The 25,581-nt window shown below is 34.5% G+C and overlaps 1 protein-coding gene across 1 annotated transcript; it reads right to left on the bottom strand.

Annotated features, from left to right (window-relative positions):
* Positions 1-21: 21 nt before the first annotated feature.
* Nha1 (Na[+]/H[+] hydrogen antiporter 1) lies at positions 22-22,300 on the bottom strand. The gene is made up of 6 exons (XM_083041875.1): positions 20,768-22,300; positions 18,345-18,719; positions 9,516-9,780; positions 6,214-6,414; positions 3,874-4,038; positions 22-1,963 (listed from the first exon to the last, which is right to left on the bottom strand). The coding sequence occupies exons 1-6, from the start codon at positions 21,100-21,102 to the stop codon at positions 1,436-1,438; spliced, it is 1,869 nt and encodes a 622-aa protein (XP_082898001.1). The 5' UTR covers positions 21,103-22,300; the 3' UTR covers positions 22-1,435.
* Between the last annotated feature and the right edge of the window lie 3,281 nt (positions 22,301-25,581).

Here is a 25,581-nt window from a genome sequence, read left to right as displayed (position 1 = left end):
AAATGTCAAAAACTCCACAGATAGCAAAGAAAATTGCTTTTATTTTTTAATATATACTCAAATGGAGTTTAACAATAAGATTTATGGGTTTTTGCAAAACAATCTTTTTGCACTGTGATACATTCAGTTTTTACACTTCCACTTTAATACCGGAACTGCCAGTCATGCGAGAGTAAATTTTTATGCCACTTTGAAACCCACCGAATCCGACCTTTCTTCTATCAATAAAAGTTCTTGAAGAAAAAAATTAAAACGACTATCACGGCTCTAATTTTATGACAAGATTTTATGACAGATTCTGTACAATTAATTTCTTTCTGCTATAAACGTAAACTTCGTTTAAAATCGCTTAAAGTCTATTATAACGCGACCGCTACTTCGTCATTAATCACTCATTGAACTTCCAAAATTAATACACGCTTAATCCTAACGTGTATAATACATACCAACGCACAATTGATTGCGTATTTTTTGCATATGTTGTTGTAACTTGTTACAAAAATATCTTTACGTGTCACAATCTTTAACAAATGATTTTCTTTCACAGGAACAAACGGTAGCTCGTTTTATAAAAATTAGCGTTGAATAACGAGTGAATCTCAATAAAATTACCATTATTATTATGTGTTATATTACTTGTTATTGGTGTTAAAATTTCCAGCACCATGTGGAGATAACACATCTTCCACAACACAGTCTCTTTTCTTTTTGTATAAATGCATAACAAAATCAGTATCAATCGGTAGCAATCACAATACAAATCCATTGAAACAACATATGTACATACATATAAAAATATGTACACACATAGAAGATGTCTGTAACGTCTTACTTATATATTTCGTGCGTAAAATATAGTGGTCAAGAAAAAAATAATATATGAACATTGTTACAAATATATACATTTCTAATATAATAGTTTCTAGAATGAAGTTTATGGACTTATTCTGAAATCCTGAGAAAATCTTTAAATAATCCCCCTAAAATCTTTAAATAAACGCATCCTTACCTTGTAGCTTGATATACAAGATTCTCCACGATTGTTTTCTCATTTTGTGTGTACGATGAAGAATGATTGCACTTACACTAGAGTAATCATTAATCTAACAATAATATCGATGATTTAGCGTCAAAATGAATAAAATTAAAAATCCATTTAAATCCATTTAAATAACTCAAGGTAATTCCAACTAGTAATATCACCATAATTTGCGATATCACTATAATTAATCATTTTCAGGTTAGCATTAATCCTCTACCTGATAATAATTAATTAATATCTCGTCAATAATCGTATATTATATAAATATAGCTTATGATCGTTAAGTAATACCTTGAACAACCAAAGTAAAGGCACTTTCAGGCACTTTTGGGAATGCCGAGAGAAACAAAGACGGACTCTTACCAGGTTTAAACTTGAAATAAAACGAAGTCGTCAGGGTTTCCTCTCGTTCGCGGTCTCCTCGAGGTCCGGGTCCTCGTTGATGATCGAGATATCGCGGATCGACGGCCTGCGCGCTTTCCAAGCTTCCGGCAGGGCGATCGGCGCGGTAGTTTTCGTCAGAAGCTTTGGTCCCGAGAGCGAGATGATGATGGCACCCGCCGGCGCGGTCAAAAGCACCGAGAGCACGCACAACATCAGTACCATCTCGGCGTATTCAACGTCGTGTGAGTTATCCCTGTCGACCTCGTCGAGAGTGACGGGACCCAGGGCCGCCTGTACGGTCGCCTTGGCCATCCACGACAGGGCGATAAACACTTTTTCCTTGAGATTGAGCTTGGAACCGATTCCGCATAACACTGTTGCCCCGATCCGGATGACGATACCGGAAAGCAAACAACCTAGTCCGAGATAGACGGTCTTCCCTTCCAACTCACTGATCTTAATTTGTGCCCCAGTAACGCCGAACAGGATCGGCTCGCAAATCATCCAGAAGATCTCGAAAGATGTGGCCACTGGATTCTGCAACGAAAAAAAAAACCTATACATACAATAGCAATCAGATGATTTATGATAGATGCGTTAAGTAGGAAAAACAATTTTGTTTCAAAAAATCTACAATAATTAGAAATATAAGAAGGCTGATAATAAACAGCAGAAATTTATCTATACTTGCCGATAACGTGAAATATTAAAAACGTCACGGAATAATAACTTTTTCCACGGAAAATGATTTCCACAGAATAATGATTTTTCACAGAATTTCCTTTAAAGGATAACCGATTCGGTATTCGGTGATGATATCGCATCGCATTGTCCATGCGCTCGATATCGGGATATGGAAATCTTCCAGCGTTGCATGGAAATGCAGAATATCCAGAGTTCACGCGGTGTGTGCAAGCTCGTATTTACCACTATTGTTTACACGCGCTCGCAGTGCGTAGGAAATATCTCTCGTCGATATTGATTTATTTAATTTATTTCCATGCAATTTCCGAATAATGGCACGCGGTAGCCTCGCAGATACAAGAAAATGATAACATATGCTTTAATATACCTCCTTTCTCTTAAGATAATAAATAATATTAAACATTTTAGGAAATATATATAGGTATATTAAATATTTTGGAGAAATTTATGATTGTATTTAATCGCATTAAACTATATACATATCACCGAATCTAATCTTACACATACATCTGTGTGTCTGCGTATGTAAAATTATTTGCATCCTAATCCAATTATATATGCGCGTTTAGTTTCGTTTAATTCCGCGATATTATATCTGATGATATTTAATCACGTGCAATATCGCACGCATATATACGCGGGGAAACTCGCGGTTAAACTCGGAATAAATTACATCATTCATTATTATTTAAGACAAAAGGCATTGCCGTCGCCGCCGCATCATCGTGCGATTGTTGCGTGGTAATTAATCCAACCGGGATATATTATGCCAACAGACAGGCTTCGCGACATACGAGGCGTATATATCACACACAGGGGTGTAATATCGACAGACGTGCTGGTTGTTACAGTCACGTCACGAAACGCGTATGCGAAAGAACGTGTCGTCGCCGACAGCGGGAATGCGACGCGAGATGCGGAAATAGGAACGAGCCAGTTGACTCCCAATCCGCACCCCCGCCCGAATAGCGACGATACGTCGGTCTGAATATTTCACGGGATTATTGGGGCAGGAGGGTGAAGAGCCGCCGGCGCCTTCCGTCACCGATATCACTTCCTCCCGCCGATAAATTAAATATTTAATATCTTGTATTTTTTTAGACAGATTTTTTGGAAAATTGATAAATATATCTCACGATACTTTGCACAATATTGCACTTGGATTAATTCAATTTAGCCGTATTATTTTGAATCCTATCCATGTTTACGAAAATAAAATTAATTGAAAAGGCTTTGATATATATAAATACAAATTCAGTGGAAAAGACTAGTAAGAGTCAGACGCAGATGTTAGGCGCAACAAAATTATTTTTCAATTCTTCTATATTTATTTTGAACATTTCGATCTTTCTTTTGGATCCTCAGTATATCAAATAATGTGTTTTTTTACTAATTGATTCAAAATAATTATAAAGGAATTTAAAAATAATTTTGTTGCATCTAATATCTATATTATACCTGACTCTTATCTTTTTCATACCTGAACTTACAAAAATAATTTAAAGAAACTTTCGATATATAATATATATGTGTTAAGTAGATTTATATATGTTTACTCTTGTAATATATAAGTTATGAAGAATTCACAAATTCTCTATCTAATATCCGACGTGTGAATAAGAAGAAAGTTTGAGCAAAGGACGTATGAATCTTTTATCAGCGATTTACTGAAATATCAGAGAAATATTAGATAGAAAACTTATAAACTTTTCATAACTTGCAAGTTATAAATCTGTACTTACGTCGTCCACTTCCCAACCTTCTTGTTGCCAAAAGTAGCAGCTGACGAAAGCTGCAGCTACGACCGCAAGTGGCCCGGCACCGCCGAGCTCGATTGCCTCGCTACCGAAAACCGCCAACAACCCACCTCCGAGTAACATCAGCACTCTAAGAGGCACTATGAACGGCTGCAACATTAGCACGTAAACGAAGTGTTAAGATACAACAGATGCGTATCATGATTACCAAGTGATTTATCGATCTCATTATGAAAGATAAGTTTCCAAATATGAGCGCCTCTCTCTCATCCCCTTGATATACACACACGATATACATATATACGCTTGATACGGTAAACGATGCACTTGAGCAATATCAGGAGGAGTTTAAGCTCGCCTGTAATAGCGCTCCTTCATTATTTAAATAACGATTATTAAGAACGTTTTTCTTCTTCGCGCTCGCGCAATAAAATCCTTTCGCGAAACAAGCCTATTAAAATAAGATATATAAATTATAAAGATAGATTTTGTATGTACTTTATATATTTTAAGCGGGATAATCCTGTGCGCTATAAATACGAAGAAGAAAGTATATAATCTGCGAAGTAATATAAACTTAGCGAGAGAGAGAGTGATAATAGGATATAAATAGCAGGATTTATGAACAAAGTAACAATTTTAAACACATTCTTCTTGACTTTACACTGCAGTTTAAGTTTATCCGAAATCGTTAAATCAGGTTGCAGGCAAGCTAAGAATACTGCAGCTATCGCCGCAGTGCCACGGCGTTAATCCTTACGTGAATGATACTTGAGATAGGATGAGGTGCCGATGTGGTAACCAAGTACTCGGCGTCTCTCCTTTGTCGAAACCATTTGCGCTCAAACATTTAATTCATCTAAATCAATGATCTCCGCAGATCTTCGACCAAATTGAATTAAATTTCAAATTTTTCGCGATCAATGAAGGAATAAATGCTGCAAAAATTCGCCGCAAAATTTTACACAATGATATGTTGTTTAAATAAATATAGATATTGTTACAAAACAATCATATCATTAAATATCGCATCATTTCCAGAAGATATATTATTATTTCAATCGTGCTATTTTTTTAAACGAGGAAATATAATCGGAATTGTGCCTATTTTTAAAATATCCTTTACTTAAAACTTATCGAGGGCGGATCTATTTTTGCAAGACACCTACGTTCTACGTTAACTATAAATTCTCTATCGATTCCTACATAAAATATATAAACGCGCATTCCTCGATAGATAAAAGTCTCAAATAACTTCGGTATGTAAGAAAAGCAAATGCCACACGTTAACAGGGAAAAGGCACACAATCGCTATAAAAGATGTCCTACTTTTTTGGTGTAAAGCTTCTTACGATCCTTTGACGACTAATGACTAGTAATTTTCAGGTGTGCTTAAATTCATCGGAGATCTCAGCGAGAGTGAGAAAATATGAACGTTTCTGCAGTGATAAATGTGAGCTACGATACTAGGCGGTTTGCGGATGTGGCAATCTGATTGTACGCAATTCATAAAGTGTTTACAGGATTTTCACAGCAAAACGGTAGTTGCTGTAAGTGGATTTATCCGGCGAAAGTAGATTTATTCAGATTTGCGCATGTGCTCTAGCCTCGCGAGTGCTTTCGCGATATGCAGCGAAATCTACTGCGGGGAAATTCATCCCCCCGCATGTGGGGTGAACGACATCCCGTCGATTGACCCTATTTTCCCCCGTGCCCTTTATTCTTGTATCTCGATCTGGAATAGTCGCTATTATAGAGCCACATTATCCCCATGTAACGAAGCAAATAACGCGAAATGTTAATGCTAATTTTATGCAAATTATATTTACGTGAAAGCAATGAAACGGCATATTCTTCCTTGTTTGAAAAAACATTGAGAGAGAGAGGCGCGATATTATTATTCGAGCAGCATTGTTCCATATCTTTCGTGGATATTTCAAGAATCGAAAGATGGAAAAACTCTAGAAAAAATATCGATATATACGCAGTTGCTGCGTTACATATATTTCGTACTTTATATTGCTTTTTCTCGAAACCACGTTTTTCCGAACACCAGGCTGACATAACTTATGAATGGAAGCTATAAGGTTGCGACTCCCTTAAAGAGGAAGTTCAAAACACATCTGCGCACATCGTGCGAACTGCACGTCGTGGGACATCTATCCGAGTAGAGAGAGATAGGAGAGAAGTAATATTTCTCCCTTGTAAATTTATTCATACATCTTCCGATGCAACCTGCATATTCGATCGAATGCAAAACCGCAGTTTCACCGTCGTAATTTCTAACGCGCAGTTTAGTACCAGAACACACGAGAAAGTACTTACATCGCCTTTTTCTGGCACGTATTTGGCCAACCAGCCCCACATGATACCGAATCCCAGACCGCCGATAATAGCGATGGGACCCTGAAGGATCTGGTACCATAGTGCGTCGTGGGAAAACATGATGCTCTTCACAATACCGAAAACCGCTACTGATGCCGCATCATCGATCCCGGAAACCGCAATGATCAGCGTCGGAATGCCCTGGAAATACAATTGCAAATTTATCAATTCCACGAGAATCAAGATTTTACAATTAAGAATTTTAGTAAGGCTCTCTCAATATGAAATACTGATTTAAATTTCAACGAGATGGAAAGAACTAGACGCGAATGGTAGTGCGTTAGTTTCAAGGAAAATTAATTTTACATTTTTGCCCTTCTTCTTTAGAGAAGGGTTTTTATTAAAATAAAAATCTCGAATTGAGATTTAACTGAATTACTTGGGCCAAGAAAAATTTATGCTCTGTGCACAACTAATCAGTTTTTTAATGAAGAATTAATTTTCCTTGTAAACTAACGCACTACCATCCGCCTCTGGCTCTTTCTAGCCTGTTGAAATTCAAGATTTTATGGTAGAATTGTATTTTCTGTACTAATGACGTACTAAAAACGCACACGTTGACAGTACATGTCAAACATATCATACATAACGTGTAAATACATCGATATATGTATATCATGTTTCGCATAAAAATATAATAATCATATTTATGAATAAAAGACTGACGTTACACATATAAATTCTGATAGTAATAATAAAATATATCGTTTGATAACAGATCGCATCGTTTGTATAATGGTAAAGAGGGATGTTGTACATACATAAATATCAACTATTTATCGTCATATTAGCTGTGAATATACGCAAATGTATATTCAGAGTTTAATGTTTAGCTCTGTATCACGACATTATGTAGTTATATAGATTTTGAGATAACACACACACACAGAGATATTGCGGAAATTTCCTGCACAAAACTTTTTGTTAAGGAAAAAAAGAAAGAAGGGAAAATCTTTCTTCAATACAAGATTCGATTTACATGTAGTTTGTTAATGAGAATTTTTTATCGGTACACTCTTGTGAAACGAGCAGATTTTAGGCGACTTCAAAGAGATTAAAAGATTACACGAATCTACAGATAAACTGAAAGGATCTTTTTCGAAATCGAATCTTTTAAAGCGAGAGATAGAACGAGACTAGCGAAAAAGAAAAGCTGTAAAGAGGAAAGAAAAATCAGTCCTTTCAAACTTGGTATATTCGTTAGAATGAATACGACTTGCTCTTATTTATTTGTAATGATATAATTTTAGAGATGCATTCAATAGTGTCGTATCATTTCATTAACATGTTTCACATTTGTTTCGTATTGTGCTTGAAATAATTTAATGCATATCTTGTGATTTTCATGAGAGAATCTATTTTTCTCAATATTCTTGTTTTAATTAAAATTCAAAAATAATTTGTTTATTAATTAAACATTACAATTCAAGAAACTTTCACATAATTTAAGATATTATCGAAAATGGTCGATTGACAATTTTCTATAAAAATTGCTTGAAACTCTATTATGTTATAAAAATATTTAATGAGAAATTATTTCTTTCAAGGAATAAAAGTTCTGGTCCGAAGAGAAAGAGAGGAAAAAGAGAAGCAGATGAGGTGCTATTGAGAGTAGTCGATGATACTCGAGCACGATACTTATGGCGTCAGGGCAGTGTTATCGATGTCACGATAGCTCGTTCGGGATTTAAGTCTGCCGACTATCGTGATTCCCGGACTACAAAAAGAAAGAGAGAGAAAGAGAAAGAGATAAAGGAGAAAATCTAATAGATCGCGGCACACTACGAGATCACTACGTGAAGATCAGCGGAGGAGGTCAGCGTTCCGAGCTTCCTTCCGCTCGTCATGAGCTTACGTTCGTGAGTGCTTACGAAATACCCTTGTAGATGTTTGTATAGGGCTCTTATACGAGGGCCGACGATCGGTCAATGTCTCGTCGTAAAATTTTCCACCGCGACGCGATAAGAATCCTTGATATATCTCGCGACCGACGAATATCAAGGGCTTGGCGTGGATCACGTCGGGACGTCTCTCCCTTCCGGCCACCGTTACATTACATTCCGCCAAATGAAGAAGTATTGTCTAGGATCTTTTTCGACTCATGAATATCACATTCACTGCAATGGTCTTTGTACTCTTCAAGCAACTTCCACTCCATTTCCTAAACTGAATTATTTAAGTCTGGTACGTTTCTCCTACCGTTTCATCTTTGTTCTATTGCAACTCCTGAGACTCTTTTGTATATCATATCGGATCTTTACGCTGCCGCATTGCGAACTTTTGCAAATTTCCCCGATACAATCTTCCCGGCGCGGTTATATAATTAAATTGGGAGGAAAATCGCGTGCGCGCCCGGTGTTGTGTGCTATGTAAAGGTATCCCGCCCGATATCCGATTTATACAACAAAGAATTCCAACGAAGTATCCAAAATATCATGCAATGTATAAATTCGATTTCGCGAGAATGATATTCCATTCTCGCGAAACCGTTATCGCGCGCGGTTATCGTGTCCCTGCACATAACAAGACGAAAGAAATTTAATTACTCCCGCGCATCGCGTTCATTAACACGGAAACTCCTCTAATGCGCTAATGTTGAGCGCGTCAAACATAGCGGTCGCATACCCACGTTATTATTCGCTTTTGCCGGGGACATTCAATTAATATAAAATATATGAGCCGCGATGTAATCAATTACTCAGGCAATTACGATTAAACATTAATTTTAGCAACATTTGTATAATAACCATCATCCGCATCGTGTAATCTATTTACTTTTCTTTTGTTCAAAGTTTGCAAAGCTTTGCTCTCTTTACTTTCGTATGCATAATTTATTAATTGCACGAGTAAAATTGCGAATAGAATTATAATTGCAAATACAAAGAGAGAAAAAGTAAAAAAAGAAGAGAAAAGAGATGAGAAACATCCTAGAAAACTATGTACATACTCTTAAGATTACTAAAAAAAAAAGCAATTGCACGTCAGTAAATATTAATTTTTTGATTAATTAATGATGTGGATTTTAATTATTCTTAAGAGAAAATCTTAAGAGATTAATCTTGCAACTTATCAGCCGCTTAAAGTCCTAGATCTAATATAAATCTTTCATTATCCGGTGTGTACAAAAGTCGGGCGAAATTAAATCCAACAGACTTACGAGAAACTCCGTTTTTCTAAATGAGAGATGAAATCTCGCGCGGTGAGTGAATATTCAACAAAGGACTGAATAAGACCGGTCTTACCTTGGCAACTCCATAACCCTTGGCACGTAATCTGAACAGACAGGGTACCACAACGGCTGGCGAGACAGCCGCTATGATGCTTCCGAGGAGGAAACCCCATATCCAGGGTAAATCCAAGAGGAATCTCGTCAACACTGCCACTACTGTTGCTTCCACCACCCATGGTATCAAGCCCATCTTCGGCACCGTGACCTTTAACTTTCTCAGAGCGGTTGGATCGAGATCCAAGCCCGCTCTAGTAAGTATGATAACCAGGGCAATTTTTCTGCAAAGAAGAAAAGAGAGAAGTCACATATTTTGAAAGAAGTATACAATATATACGTTTTATTCGACGAATGTGCGGTTATTAATAAGTAACTGGAAGCGCGTTACGATTTGTCTGCTGCAGAAAGAATATCCGCCGTGAAAAATTAACTCTCCTGGGAGAAGGAAAGTCTTTTTTTCCTTCAAAAAAGAAAAAAAAGTCATTACACCAGGAAAAGTTTCGCTAGTCGTGCAATCTTGACCACGTTACGGATATTTTCATAAGTTTGATAACACGTTGAAAAGAATAGGAGTTAAGCAACTTTCCTTACAATAGAACGCAGAAAAGGTTGACGTATATCCCTTTTCTGCAATTCATGTGTCTTCGAAAGCCTTCGAATCCGCCGAATCGAAAAGGGGCGACAAAAGTTTCGAAGAGGCGCTCATCGCACACACGCCGGGCGCGGCTTTACGATGAAAATTCAGGTGCGGACGATCGTTAAAGCCTTGGTTGTCTCGAACTTTCGGAAACCCGTTTAGGAAAGGCACACCTTAGGAAACTTATCCTATTACGAGTTTCCCGACGAGAGAAAGGTTTACGAAGTCGCCCTGCATTTTGCACAGCGCTACATCGCTACGTTGCTCTCCGATCGCAGGGAAACGCGTCAAATTTACGCCGACACAACATGCGGCATTTATTTCCCACTAGAATATCGCAAAAACGTGCGCTACACGAGCGCCATTTATTTCCTCAAGCCATGTATTATTTAATAAGCTACTACAATTAAAAAAAAGAAATCTTAAATTTAGAAAAAGAAATGTCTTCTCGGAAAATATGAAAATTTGACGTAAAATATAAATGATAATATTAAATTTATTTACACAAATAACTTCTTGATCAAACTAAGATTAATTATATTTTTTTAATGAAGGTTGTACATACTTTATATGTTGGTCCAATAGTTGAAATTAATTTGAAAAATATTTAGTCTAAATTTATACAATATAATGTTGAATTTTGAGGCAGAACAACAAATTAATTGTTACACATTATTTGACCATTGTTTTTCAAATTTAAAAATTATTGTTAAGATATACTGTCGTTTTATTGTCATCGAGCGACTTGAGCGACTTGAGCGAGAATATACATAGTTAGTGCCATATATTATGAAATTCCTTATCGAAACGCGATTGCAATAAGTATCAGAAAATATTTTGCTATAATCATCATAATTAATAATTAATTAACTTTCGGCGCTAAACGACGCATAATTATATCGAGATGATAGGCCTTTATCGAATATTTTATCGCGTACTTCCCGTGATTTATTCATTTATTAATTCAAGTGCAAATCGAAGCAACAAGGATAATAAATATAAATTATTATTTTGTTGCGATCTTTGAGGACACAATAATTATTTCTATAACAATGATTAGAATAAAATATATTGCGGCACTATTTTTTCGCCGATCTAAATTTAATTTGCTATTCAAATTGAGTGCAATAAGATATGAATCGTAGAATCGAGCGATTAACATAGCAAAATGCCTCGTGATATATTAATCATTTAATTAATAATTAATTTAATTTAATTAATAATATAATTTGAGAAACATAATATATTCCATGTAAGTATATATATATATATATATATATATATATATATATATACATTTTATAGTACATAAAATATTTCGGTGAATTAACTATGTGCGATCATAATAACGTATAGCATTCATTGTTTATAAGTTATTGTTCGCTTGGTGACATTCGAGCAGTAAAGTTATGAGACAGTCTGCATATTGTCAAATTTCTTTTTTAAACGCGATCGTAACAAGTAATGGCAAAAAATATAATGGGCTTATTATAATTAATGATTAATTAACTTTCATAAATAACACGAAATCGTATTGCGACAATAATATTTCGCGATAATCATAAATTTACTTTACATTTAGCACTCATTTTCTTATACATATATACATATTACGTACTGTTGTTTTTATCACGAGATTCATTCGATCAAAGTCTGTTGTGTAAACAATCGGCAAATCTAATTCTATTCTCAAATATTATAATTCGCAAATATTTATCTTTAATTTGAAGTTGTAAATTTATTCATTATGTTGAAATTACATATAAATATAATCTCTTATTAGTTATAAAATAAATTACAAAAATTATATATTACATTAAAAATTACGGGTACACCTTGACGTTGGTGGGAGAGCTTACCTGGAAGAATTGTCCTGAAGGAAAAGCTAAGTACTCAACCAACTCGTGACAATGTTTTTACAGTACAGTCACGAATTGCAAATAATTCAGAGTATGTAGAGAGCGTAATGCGTTGAGCGCACATTAGTGTGTCATGTCGGTGCAACATTAGTGTCACGAATATATATATAAATTAGTCGCGTTTTCGCGCGATATTTCAATTTCGCTCCGATAAGCAATTTAGCTTGAATCGTTAAAATTTCATTGATTACCCGATAAGAGATTGTCTTCGTTCTATCCCATCTTTTGTCTTATACACCATATGGTGTCGTCATATCATGTCTTCATATGTATAGCTCATCAAACCATCTCTTTTTTTTCCTACATTTTAAAGACACATATATTTCAATTCGATAAACTGACTACGATAAGTAGAACGATTTTTGTAATATCATGACGTCTATAAACTGCTGATGATGATATTATAATACTAATACTAATACTCTAAGCGAGTTCGAGAAGCGAGTCACTTTAAGAATCAAATGTGCTATGAGACAAAAGTCGGAGCAAACAATATTCGCATCGATTTCATTTATCGATCTCATCTTTTTCCAATCCGGGCTTAATTCTTGCTCGAAGTTATCTCGTCAACTCAAAGTGCGATCGCGCGGAACTGGATATTGCTTTGCGATCGCGAAGGTATCATTTAAAGTCTGTTCAAAGTATCATTTAGAGTCGTCTGTTTTTATCGTGAATGTGATAAAAATAAAAATAAAAATTATTTTTAGGAGAAAAAATTTAAGTTTGTTTTAAAAAAATTTTAACAAGCTCAACAAATTAATTCTCACAATTAACGATTCATAAACGTATCAAAGCGACGGATATTTATCAAAGTCAATTTTTATTTTTTGAGAATAAAATTATGACAGTTGCTCACAACGAAAGAACCAATCGACAAAAAAGAAGTAATAAACTTTGAGATTTTCGAAAAAACTTGGATATATTCAAGCATCGAACTAACATGCTTCTTTTGAAAATAATAATATAAATACACACGCACAGGGAATATTTTATTAAATATTAATTATTCAGCGTGCATAATATATTTCACATATATAGAACGCGTACTGAAAAACGATATTTTACAGACCTTAATATGAGTTTTGTATTTAATTATAGTTATTCAAGGAGAAAATTACGTGTATGGAAAGATTAGCATCATTATTGTATTGTGCACATTGTTATATTATATGCTACGTAATAAAATAGCGCGCACAGGCTTCTCCAACCGTGTTTTAATATCGAATAAATTATTTTCCTCTCAGATGCACATACATGATACATATAATAATAATACAACAACGAAAGATATTTATTTTTAATTAAAACATGGTGGGGGGGGGACTGCTCTTCTGTTAATTTCATTACTCTATTGTGTGATAGTAGAGGGGTTAAACATTTCATCACATGATTAACGTGAGACTGTATGAGATGCGCGCGTGTAATAAAAATATGATAGAAACGGTAAACACCGATGTAAAGTATACGAAGGATCGATAATTGATAATACCGAATATACGTTTGAATAACGTTTCGCGAAGCATGAATACGCGTCTCGATGTTTGCTTAATTGTCGTAATATAATGCTGCCATACGCAGTGAATATATGAAACGTATGAGCGGTCCATGACTTTATGATTATGTAAACGAAAATGAATATTGAATTATAATTTAGTAGCGCGAATACCCTCGCCAGGGTTTCATTTAAATTGCAAAGTGCAGTTGTTTGACACGTTGGATTAGCGCGCCGAAATTTCAGTCGTCAATCTTCAAACTTCCGACGTTGCATCGTTGTATCCGATTTCCCAAGATTTCCTCCTTGTCAAGAATCTTCATTATGCGAGCAATTATTGTCATCTAATAACTTCGCGATTGATGTCACGCGTTTCATATTCAATTTTTCACTCTTATCATCGATCAAAGTACCTGCGTACTCATCAAAGAAGCAATCAATTCTGAGCAATCAACGAGATCCGCGATCCGTTGCTCGCGCGACATCGCTGCTCCGGTTTTCCTTTTTCCTTGTGGATTAAAACTTTTACTTCGAAGGCGGGTGCATTCTCACGTGCCGTATAATTTACGATCCTTATGTCAACATCCGCATCAGTAAATGAGCGCACGTTAAGCGGAGCTCCTCGTTGCAGCGATCCACACGCAGTGATGTAATAGAGTTTTAAAACAAACAAAATAAATTCTGGCCTTTTTTTATTACATCGAGAGGAAAAGCAATAATATAAAATGTAAGCACGCATTTAAAACATTTTATGGATTGATAATTGTACAATTATCTGAAAAATATGATATTATCGAGTTTCATATACCTACATATTATTAATAAATATTATATTATTATTTTTAAACGTGTAAAAATTGAGATATTTGTCTATGACATATAGATGCCAGGAGAGAATGGATGAGAAAAAGAGAAAATAGCAGATGAACACCCATTGCGTTTATAGTAAATATACCGCGCGATACGCTCTACTTCAATCTCGCAGGATCAAAGGAATTTTTTCGAAATGAGCGTATCTGATGGAAGGACACGTTCTCTAGCGCAAGTTGTGCAAATTGCGCGGCGAATGTCGTAAGAATATTTACGGCAGATTCACGCTCGTACATCTTATCGATGTGGAAGCGTGAGATTCCTCAGAACAAAAAAAAATAGAACAAAGAAACGCGACTGACGCGGCTCGCATTACTGAGATATCACGGATAAATGGAGAGTTTTGAACAAGTGGAGCAATCAAACGTGAGAAGAATTTTCCCACTACTTAACGATCGATATCTGTGTTATTCACACATATCGATATTGACATATCGTAATAACTGCCACTACAATAAAAATAATTAATATTTTTATTGTAGAATTATCGAGACTTATCAAGCTACTTTGTAATTTTTTGAACGCGTATTGCATGCCCACTAAAAATTTCCACTTATATAATGATAATCCACTTAAATTTGCAACTCGATAGCATTTCAATCATCTACTGATAACTGACGATAAATTACACAAGTCAATAAGTATCCAACCGCGATTTGATTACTTTATTAGTCTTGCAGTGGGTCGCGGCTTCTGGAAATGTTTACGCTGGCATATACAGGGTGGCTTCACCCCAAGCGTAAATGTGTACAACGCAAATGGCTTACAACGCACAGCCTATGTTTGCCAGTATTTAGCTGCATTTAGCTTAGTCGTACACAGTTTCCTAACGATGCGCGTGAACGCTCGCCAAAGCTGGGTTACGTCACGTTTAACTCCAACATATATATCAAGATACAAGAGAAATTTTATCGATAGCTTTTTCTCGCCCAGCTTAAAAAAAGAATACAACTATCCCCTGTCGAAAATGGAACTATCGATCCTGTTCAATATCTCGCTCACCGTGAAATCTGAGCAATGCATAAATTTAAGACAATCTCAAAGACAATCCAACGACAGTCTGAAAGATTAGAAGATAATTAGAAGAATTTACGATGTCGTTTCGTTTGGCAACCTTGGCATTATCTTCTAAGCTTAATGGAATTTTGTCAGATTTCCTCGAGACCGTATAATGTTCTTTAATGATCCTTTAAATGCAATTTTTTGTCACGTATAGCGTTGACAGTTATTAAATCATCTTTATTTTTAAATTGTCATTAAGAATTTATACGTTGCATTATTTTATGTAGCCAAGAATTCCTATTCTTTTTATGCGTATTTCCATTCTAAACGAGCTTGTCAAATATTATTGATAATTATATAACTGTGCAAGAAAACAACAAAGTCCTTATTAATAAATCGCAAAATTCTTATCAATAAATCTGAATGTATCGATAATAAAACAAGTCAACTGATTAGGGAGATACATTTGCAATGTTGAGAAAGAGAAAAGTTGCGCAAAAAGAGAAACACATCACATCATAAAGTATAGAATGTACTATATTACGATAATGAGTAGATTACACAGAGCATCATGTGCTTCAGGTACATATTACTCGTAAAAATATTTGAAAAAATAAATTCTAAAAACATCGATAATCGCGGTGCGTAATCTCTATCTAGACAAGCTCGCATACTGTTTGAACTTAAGATAAATAATGGAATGATTTTCTTATCAGCGATTTCTCGATAATTAACATCCGAGAAAATTGATATGACGAGATATATGAGATTATATGCTTAATGTAATTTATAGAGCGGAATTTTTTATTATAAGAAGTATGAAAAAGCTATTGTTTATAGTTTTTTTAATCAGCATTTAAGATTTGTCAGAGTTTAGAAAAAATTAGATTTTTTTTATCGCGGTAAAAGGATATTATCATAAGCTGAATATAAAATAATTATATTTCTTCGCGGGAAGAGAGAGCAATATTTCGCCGATCATCGATAAACGATAAAACTTCTTAGCTTCGATTAAATTCCTAGCAAAGTCGGGCATAACATTTCCTACGATCGACCGATGGCTCGTCGACATTTGCAATTCTAGCTACGCTTCGTCGCAGTCGCTGTCATTAGTAGGTCGCTTGGGTCATAAGGCGAATTTGAGCTATCGGAAGAGCGATGATCGAGCAAATCCAGGCACAATTGCAGGAAATCTATTTCGAAACGAAAACGCGACAGGTTTCCAAGAATCTTGGTATCGCGTCAAATTGGTTAAAAAAAAGATAATTGATATAATAAAAATAATTATTGGCATTGCATTAAACGTTCATTTATATAAATATATATGTCACTATTTATGGGGATTTTTTAAAAATTTTCTTAGCAAGAAACATTCAAAAGCATTTACAGTAATGAGGTTATTAAGTGAGATTTGATAATTAATATGTCGTTTACAAATTAATATATATCAAATCTATCCATTAAAAAATTCCTCTAATTGTATTAAGATAAATATTACCAAATGTACAATTAGTTGATCAACCTCAATGTTTATACTGATACGTCAATCAGTGCAGAAAACTATCAAGAATGTTTAATTTGCTTAATTATTTTTCATACTAAATATCTTTAGAATTTTATATTTGCATAGAACGGAAATAAAAAAACAAATGTCATCCTTTTATTTTATTAAAAAATCAAATTGTGTACGATAATCAAAGTCTCATGCAGGGTAGGATACGGATATAAATCTATAGCATTCTCTTGTTATAAAGTGAAGAAACCTTAAGGAATCATCGCACGCGAAGAGAAGGCAACTGATTGCGGGAAACTCGACGAATCTTATTCGATGCTCTTGTCGGCATTCGTTAGCGAGGATGCAACTTGAATTTGATTGCCGCTAAGCCGCCACTTGTTATGCCACGCATAGAACCATCGTCGTGCGTGTCCGCGACGATTCATCGTCGTTGGGCCTCGACCTTAAAATGCGGCCACCTCGCGATTGCGACCGGACGATTGTTACCTCGAGACTTTCGAGGGACCTTCAAGTAATCTTATTGCTGTCATAGTACTTTCCAATAATGAATGCTCGCAGTGAAAAACACTATTAATTTATTCTCGACTTTACGTAAGAAAATTTGATCGAAAAATATTAGACTAGGTTTTTCTATGTCTCTGTTCATCAAATAAAATCCGATTCATGATTTAAAGTGATGATTAATTCTACTCAAAATTGGACATATATTTATCAATAAATTTGCTCCTTTTATTAAAAAAAAAATTGCGAGTCTTTCTATTTTTCAATGTTTTATATTTCACGGAATGCAAGATAAATGGAAGAGAAAACTCTCCAGTTTCATCATTTTATACATCAAACAAATTATATAAAATTATTTCAACTTTGTTTTATTTTTCAAAAAATATCATTTTTCAGATAATCGATTATATTATATTCCTGATCAAAACTTTCATCTTTCACCTTTTGACTCTAAGTAAGATGAAAATTGCTGATCTGATTAACTCTTGGTTCGGATAACTTTTCTCGACATTAATTAAATAAATCTTAAAGATCTATATGTGACTTCTTATAATAAAAAATAATTGATTTCTTTCATCAATTAATGTATAAAAAAATAATTGCACGCAAATATATAAAATGTATTAAATTCCAAATTAAAATCTTAAAGACGATTTAGTAGAGTTAAATAATCATAGATCAAATTAAATAATCATAGATGAGTTAAATACTTATTTCTTCATTATTCCTTCTTTATAATTATTAATGTTAGTGTCATTTTTACATATCGATTTCTAAATTAAACTGATTAAAAAATAATCATTTCGCTATTTTTAATAACTTTTTTGCTATTGGAAATAATCAGATATCTGAAGAGAGAATTTTACAAAATAAAATGTTCTTCGAAAATCCTACGAAACGTGACTCACCGTAAATTGGCGACCACCACGGTGTACTGTCCTTCGATCTTGACAAGTCCGACATTTTGCAGTATCAGTCCGGTGATCAGCATACCGATCAAGGCCGGAAGAGTGGTCAAAGATATCAGCCAACCTCCGAAATGTGCGGCGATGCACAGGGCGGCCAATCCGAACAGCTGACCACCCGGGGCTGCGTCTTTGCCGATTACCGAGTAGACGACACCCCAGAGGAGCAGACCCAAGAGGAAGAGGCATAGTACCCGTGCGAATTTCCTGTACGTTGGACAGAACGGCTGCGGACATGCTTTTCTCCAGCCCGGTGGCTCCCACGATTGCGTGTCGTCGCGACCGTGACATCGCGCGCAAAATAGATACAGCCACGACCTAGAAGAGACGTAAATGAAATAAATGATACGGACATTGTGTACGAAATAGAGGCCAATAGAGAGTATCCCTTCCTTTTTCTAATACCTTATACATTCCTTATAGTATGTGATTCAGGAACTGAAAGTGATATAATCTCATTATGGAAAAATAAATTTACCATTTAAAAAATATTGTAAACAATTACATAACACAAATCACAACAAATCGAATAGATTTTTAATTGATATGAATAATTATTCGTCGGTATCAAGATTACCTAATAAAACATAAATCCTTTGGAATGTGATATTGTGTTAGAGCGAACTTTAAAGTCGAGGAAGTGCTTGTCTCTTTCTGATAAGAATAAAGATTGCTTTATACATCGCTTGAAAGAAATTTGTTCGGATTAACGTCTGTACGAGTATGAGTATCAATAATTACAGTTTACTAATCGATATCTACTAGTTTATCCGTGGAGACAATTTGTAACTGATAAACTAGCTGAGATTTCAAAGTGTAATACTAACAGTTATTAATGTACACTGTCTATATACTTCTATCATGTAATACAATTTAACAGTTAATTTTATTTATACGAGAGTCTATTATGTCATATTATTTGCGTACAACACTAATTTCGAGTTAACAAGTTTATTATGAAATTGAAGCCGTTTATTATAATTATTATATATTATACATTATTTATATATTATATTACACACTCATTCAGTTATCAAGAATCAACAATTCATAAGTTCTCTAATCAATAATTTATCAGCCGTATATTTCGCTTATTGTTTTTTCTCTTTCTTTTTGGTTTATTATTAAATAACTCTGTATTTGTATTTTAAATTAAATTTTTATTGATAGAAAAATTTGGTGCAAAAATTGCAGGATTATAATGAACAGAAGATGCTAATTTTGAAACACATTGTAAATTGATACAAAATATTTTATAATTTAACACTGATTATAATTTAAATATTAATGTTAGAATACATTTTGTTCTTTTGTCTTTACATTATTTAATTAAATTTTCAAAAGAAATTTCTTAGAAACATGAATTTATGTGGAGCTTATAATTATTTCTGACGAATTTCACAAAAATTATATCATACGAACAATGACGTAATATTGTAAGCATTTTATAAAGCATTTTATGAATTTAAAAAAGAATGTACGTATGAGTACATTTACAAACTGATACTATGCAAATTCTAATCCTTAGCAAATACGAAAGAAACGTGTTATATTCTTGTGCGCAGATAATCACTATCAAGAAAATGAATATACATATAAGCCACAAACAATAGGTACAAAATAGAATAATTTATAATATTTTAGTAACCTAAACAATTTTGATGGTTTTGTCTTGACGTGACATACCTCTATGGGGACATAAGAAATCGTCTAATAAATTATAAAAATATTTTTTTTGAACTATGAATTATGTAGCAAAAAGCACAATGGAAAATATTCGAACGATAATAATAGCTAAAGAATACTATTTTTATTTGAATATATTTCATGATATCAATATGTTTAAAATTATAAGAGATTCTAAAAAAAATACATAGATATTCTAATACACTTTTTTGTATTGTTATTATTATTTACACATATACTATCAATATATTATCAAAGAAAATATTACGAGAAGAACATAAGAAATAAAAAATTTTGATTGGAAGTTATTTGATTGTTTTCTTGAAGAGATCTCTGATAAATAACGAAATATTAATGTGATAAGATGACAAAAGAATACATAGCAATTATAGTCTATTATCGCCTATCTACGAATTGGTTTATTTATTCATTCATCACTCGTGATTCATTATCACGTTGCTCGTGATAGTATCTCAAGTGTATGATTTTTTAACGATTAGTTGTATTATTCCTGTACGTATGTTTATTTTACAGAACGCAACGATTATACATCATCATCTTGGTCAATAAAAGTTAAAGGGATATACCGATTTAGATCAATCTAGAAGAATATCGAAAGTAGATTCAAAAGTATCGGGAGATAAACTTTGCGAGAACTTATCGAGATAATCGAGTCTCACCTCTTGAGTTCTTCGGAATACTCGATCTTGTCTCTGATCGAACTGGACAGGCTATACGCCGATTTCTTTCTATTACCGTTGATCCTGCCGTTCTCCAGATCAAACTTGTGTTGCGGAATATTCTCCGAAATATTCTCGTCGCAGTGGCTGCTGCCGTGATGCAGGATCGATTTCCGTCTACCCTGATCAGAATTGTGCTCCGAACTCCCGCTGATGCGCCGATGATGCTCGAAGGCGGGATTATCAAGTCCCAAAACTTGATCGCTAATCGACACCCGTCTCTTCGCCAATTCCTCAGTGGGTTTGTTCGTCCTGCCACTCATATCGATCTCCATTTCTCTGACTGAGCTTCGCTCCCTAAGAATCTCTCGACGAATGCTGATCGATTCACGATCGAGCAGATTTGCAAAATTTAACAAAGTCCAAAGTTCTTCGGAGTCTTCTCGTAGAAATTTTTTCAAACGACAAATTGGTCGACGGATCGTCCACGCGACGACGAGGATAAGTGGCACGATTTGTACACGATCGAAACCGATTCATCGACCGTGACACACCTGTCGATTCGGATAGCACTGATGCCTGATTGATCGCGAAAAAGCGAAGCCGTGCGCGGTCGCTGAACGTATACTGCGACGGATCATGCGTTCGCCATGTTGGCGGCGATCGTTAGCGGATGAGTCTCGTGACGGGAGTCGACCGTCTCGACGGGGAGAACGATGATGCGTTGGACGACGACGCTAATGCGTTGCGACGATTGACGTCTTTGACACCTTGGACCGCTTTTACCAGATTATCTCTTCTTCCTATGCCATGATTCCCGGATCGGTTCTCCGCACTACATCTACGAAGATGAAACTTTGTCCATCTCGTTAGCGCGCACCTCTCAGGGTCGGCATAGACGCACTCGTCCACGGGAACAAACTTTTCCACTGACGTTTCATGTATCGCCAACTGATGTGCTGCCTCGACGAGGAACCAAAGACAACGGAGGCTTCATCGGCTCGACGAGCTCACGATTATTCGCCTCGATGTGCAAACAGGTCGCGATCGCGAACAGGTCGGGTTCGACGTGATCGGTGCATCTCGCATTTGCTTTAGCGTAATTTAGACTTTCGCATAAACGGAGTCCCCTTCGCGCGAGGACGGTGAGAAGAGTCTACTGCCGGTCGGATCCCGCGATGGCGCGAGCGCGGTTAACGAGCGACTAAAAGCGACAAAGTGCGCGACAAGCGGTGGTGTTTTATGAGAATGGGTAGTGGGGCTCTATCGTAAAAAGTGCTCCAACTCGTGGACGAACGAGCACGGACAGTCACGGCGGCCCGTGACGATAATTGTCGCGCGATGCACACAGGATGGGCACAGCTGGTCATCTCATTGATAAACTGGCAACGGTCCGTTGCGTTTCTGTCACGGCTGGTCCCGATCCGAAAGAATTTCAGCCGCACCTTGAATTTTTTTCGAGACGGTTTCGCGATCGAAATACGAGGAACAAACTGCTGGGAAGTTTTAAGTTCTTGCAAGTTTTCGAGGTATTAGTATATAAGAAATGATATATAGATACGCACATCGTCTAATTAGCGTACTACCAGTTTCACAATATTTGTTAATGCTCTTAATCTTAATTGATCGATTGCTTTCACATTAACAAATCTTTCCAATCTCTCGATATTAAAAATTAATTAAATAGCACAGAACAGAAAGATTGCTTTGAATTTCTGCAGATGTTGCTAATAATTTAATATCGTATCACTGTATATCATCCAGTGTAAGCATTTTATTGTCTAATACCGAGATATTACAGAATTGAAATGTAAATTTTCGATCCCAGGCTTATCCTTCGTCAAAATTCTTGACAACTGAGAGCAGTCCTTTCTGACAGTTTTAGTAATAATTACTGCAGTTTAGTAATAATTACTGCAGTTTAGTAATAATTACTGCAGTTTAGTAATAATTACTACAGTTGCGCTTATTTTAGTAGCAATTTTAATCTATTTTGCTACGCTGAAGGTTCGGTGTACGAGCATATAAAAGACACGTGGACGCTACGTTAATTTATCGTGCATTTCAACAATACTTAATTGATAAAATAAAAAATAAAGCAATGTACATGCTACATCCGGTATATTCGATAAAGTTGCTATCGGATTATCGCAGATTTCGGGGCAGAATTTCAGGGATATAATATTACGGATATATATAATATAGCGTGAAATATAATCAAATCACACAGTTTCAGTCATGCGTAATCTTTCTTCTTCACGAGCGCTTTGTAATGAAATTCAAGATTGAAATCAGCATATCTTAGGACGATATCATAGTCTTTATTTTACGAGAATCGATAATCATAGTTTCATAAATCTTCGATTATTCGTCAATCTATTGAATTTTTACAAGAATTTATATTTATCTTCGAATAATGTTTGATTCATGAAATATCGATTCATGAATCATCTGTTATTTCACCGATATCAGATTGATTCAATCTGTTCAGATTGTTTATTTAAGAAATAAATTCTACATTATATGGAGACATGAAGAAAATACTGTATTTTTACATTTAATATCATAATTTATACTTAAATGCTGTGATTGAGAATTTGAAATTGTATTTATTATAATATTAATTATGTCACATATGTGACAATATAATATATACATATATCAATTTAATAGCAATTACTATTAATATTCATATTTTACTATTATATTAATTATATTTAATATATCAACATTATTAATATTAACAAATAACATGATAATAATAAAAAGCGTTTTTAATTTTCAAATTTCAAAAAATTGAAAATTATTTACAATTATATATACCGATTTTTTAATCAAGGTTTGCTTCCTATCCTTTATCGATCGCTCTAATTTTCCGAGCGATATCTCTTCAATTTAATCTACTACACAGATAAGAACAAATGCGATACACTCTTTTAATCATAGTCAATTATAATGCGATTCTACTGATCGCGATAGTGCATTAACGCAATCAACAAGATTAGTATGCATCCTCCTACATCGAATTTCATCATCATATCGCTCTTTCTCCTATCTATATCATCATCTATTGATCGGCTCTTGCACAGTTGTTAATATTATTGTCATCGCGCTTGTTTGCTTGTACAATTGTACGTAATTATATTTAGAACTTCATCCATCGGAATTCGGTTTATACACTTCTCCAACTTTGGATCGATAAAATGAACTTCCGTACAGTGACATTGTTACCCGAAACTTTAGCTTTAAAAATTTACAGATTGAAACATAAAATTCAAAGGATCTCATATTTCGTAAAATAAATCATATAATTATTTGAAATTTAGTTTCATATTTTTTACATTGGTATAATATTAATATCTGATTTAAATAAAAAAAGAAAAAGAGGAAGAATTAAATGATTAACATGTTAGACTAGTTTTAGTAATTTGTTCCAAGAAATCTGCTATTATTCCGCTTCATTTTTATTCATTAGCGCTCTGCAAAATTATTAAAGTTTAGTTTTACATTAAAGGCCGGCAAATTGAATCGGCGAAAGTCGAGTGAATAGAACTGAGCTCTTAAAGCGCAGGAAATTGTGTGTATGTGTGTGTAAATGTATGTGTGTGCAAATTTCTATTTTAATTTATTTCTCCTCTGGTGAACGAGAAAATACAGAAGGAAGGAGGAGCCTACCTAGTCGGAGAAGGAAATGAAATATGTTGGAGAGATGGTTGGCGATTGGAATAAGCGTGCAGAAAACAGGAAGAATTTATAGCAGCTCCTTGTACTTGTATTTATCGACGAAGTTCCATCGTTAACAAGATATCGCAACCAAGTTTAATGAAGAAAGAGAAATAAATAGACAGGGAATCATAAAATCGTTCAGATGCGAAAATTTTAAATCCACATACGTAAAATCAAGAAATTTTAACAAAATCACGAATCTCTATGGCAATCTGAAATATAGATAAAAGCTTTGATAAGAGCTTTGATGTCTTTTTTAAAGAAATATTCATCTTTTATAATATATTGTCGTCTAATTTGTAATATATCAAATAGTATCTTATATTTTTATATCATTTTTTTATATGTATGTGTAGAATGAGAGATGATACACAAAATATTCACATACAATGTGCTGATCATTATTCATTTGAAACATCTTTTTCACAGATAGATAAAACAAATAATTTCACCTTCCTCCGAGTTCCGTCGACACATCACGAATAAAATTTCTTCTAATGATGAAATCGTACGCTTCTCGGACACGCTTGCGGAAGTCGAGCATTGTCGTCCCTCGTTAACGCAGTATTCTTATACGGCTCCATGCGTCCGTGTGTAGATAATGCTCGTCCCGTAATCTGCAATACTATTTAACCGACAACATGAATATAGTTCTGGTCTTTTATGATTTATGCAAGTAGAATTCTTATATGCAAAATCAAAGTACATTATTTGTTACATTAACTTCATTCAAGAATACAATCATATATATACAATAGAATCATACATACATACAGTAAGTCTTCAAATTAAAACAAATTTTTTTATTTTAAAATGGCAACTCTATAAATTTCTAAAAAAATATAAAATACACTAAATAATATATTCTATCCATAAAAATTAATATCGAACTTCCATAAATAACAAGCTTACGATATGCTCGCCAAGAATGTGTCATCAATTTATTTTCTTAATAGGTAGTTTTAGAGAAAATATATATGTTAAATATATAAAAAAATATATGTCAAATATAAAATATTTAAACAAAACAATCAATAGCGCACGTACATCCTTTTCTTGAATTAATTAATTCCTTTTCGAATCATTGT

Source organism: Prenolepis imparis, unplaced genomic scaffold, assembly GCF_030444845.1.
Source record: "Prenolepis imparis isolate NDT839.2.m4 unplaced genomic scaffold, iyPreImpa1.0 SCAF_1, whole genome shotgun sequence".
Taxonomy (NCBI): domain Eukaryota; kingdom Metazoa; phylum Arthropoda; class Insecta; order Hymenoptera; family Formicidae; genus Prenolepis; species Prenolepis imparis.
The sequence above is the reverse complement of the archived record's forward strand: the minus strand, read 5'-3'. Positions and strand labels throughout refer to the sequence as shown.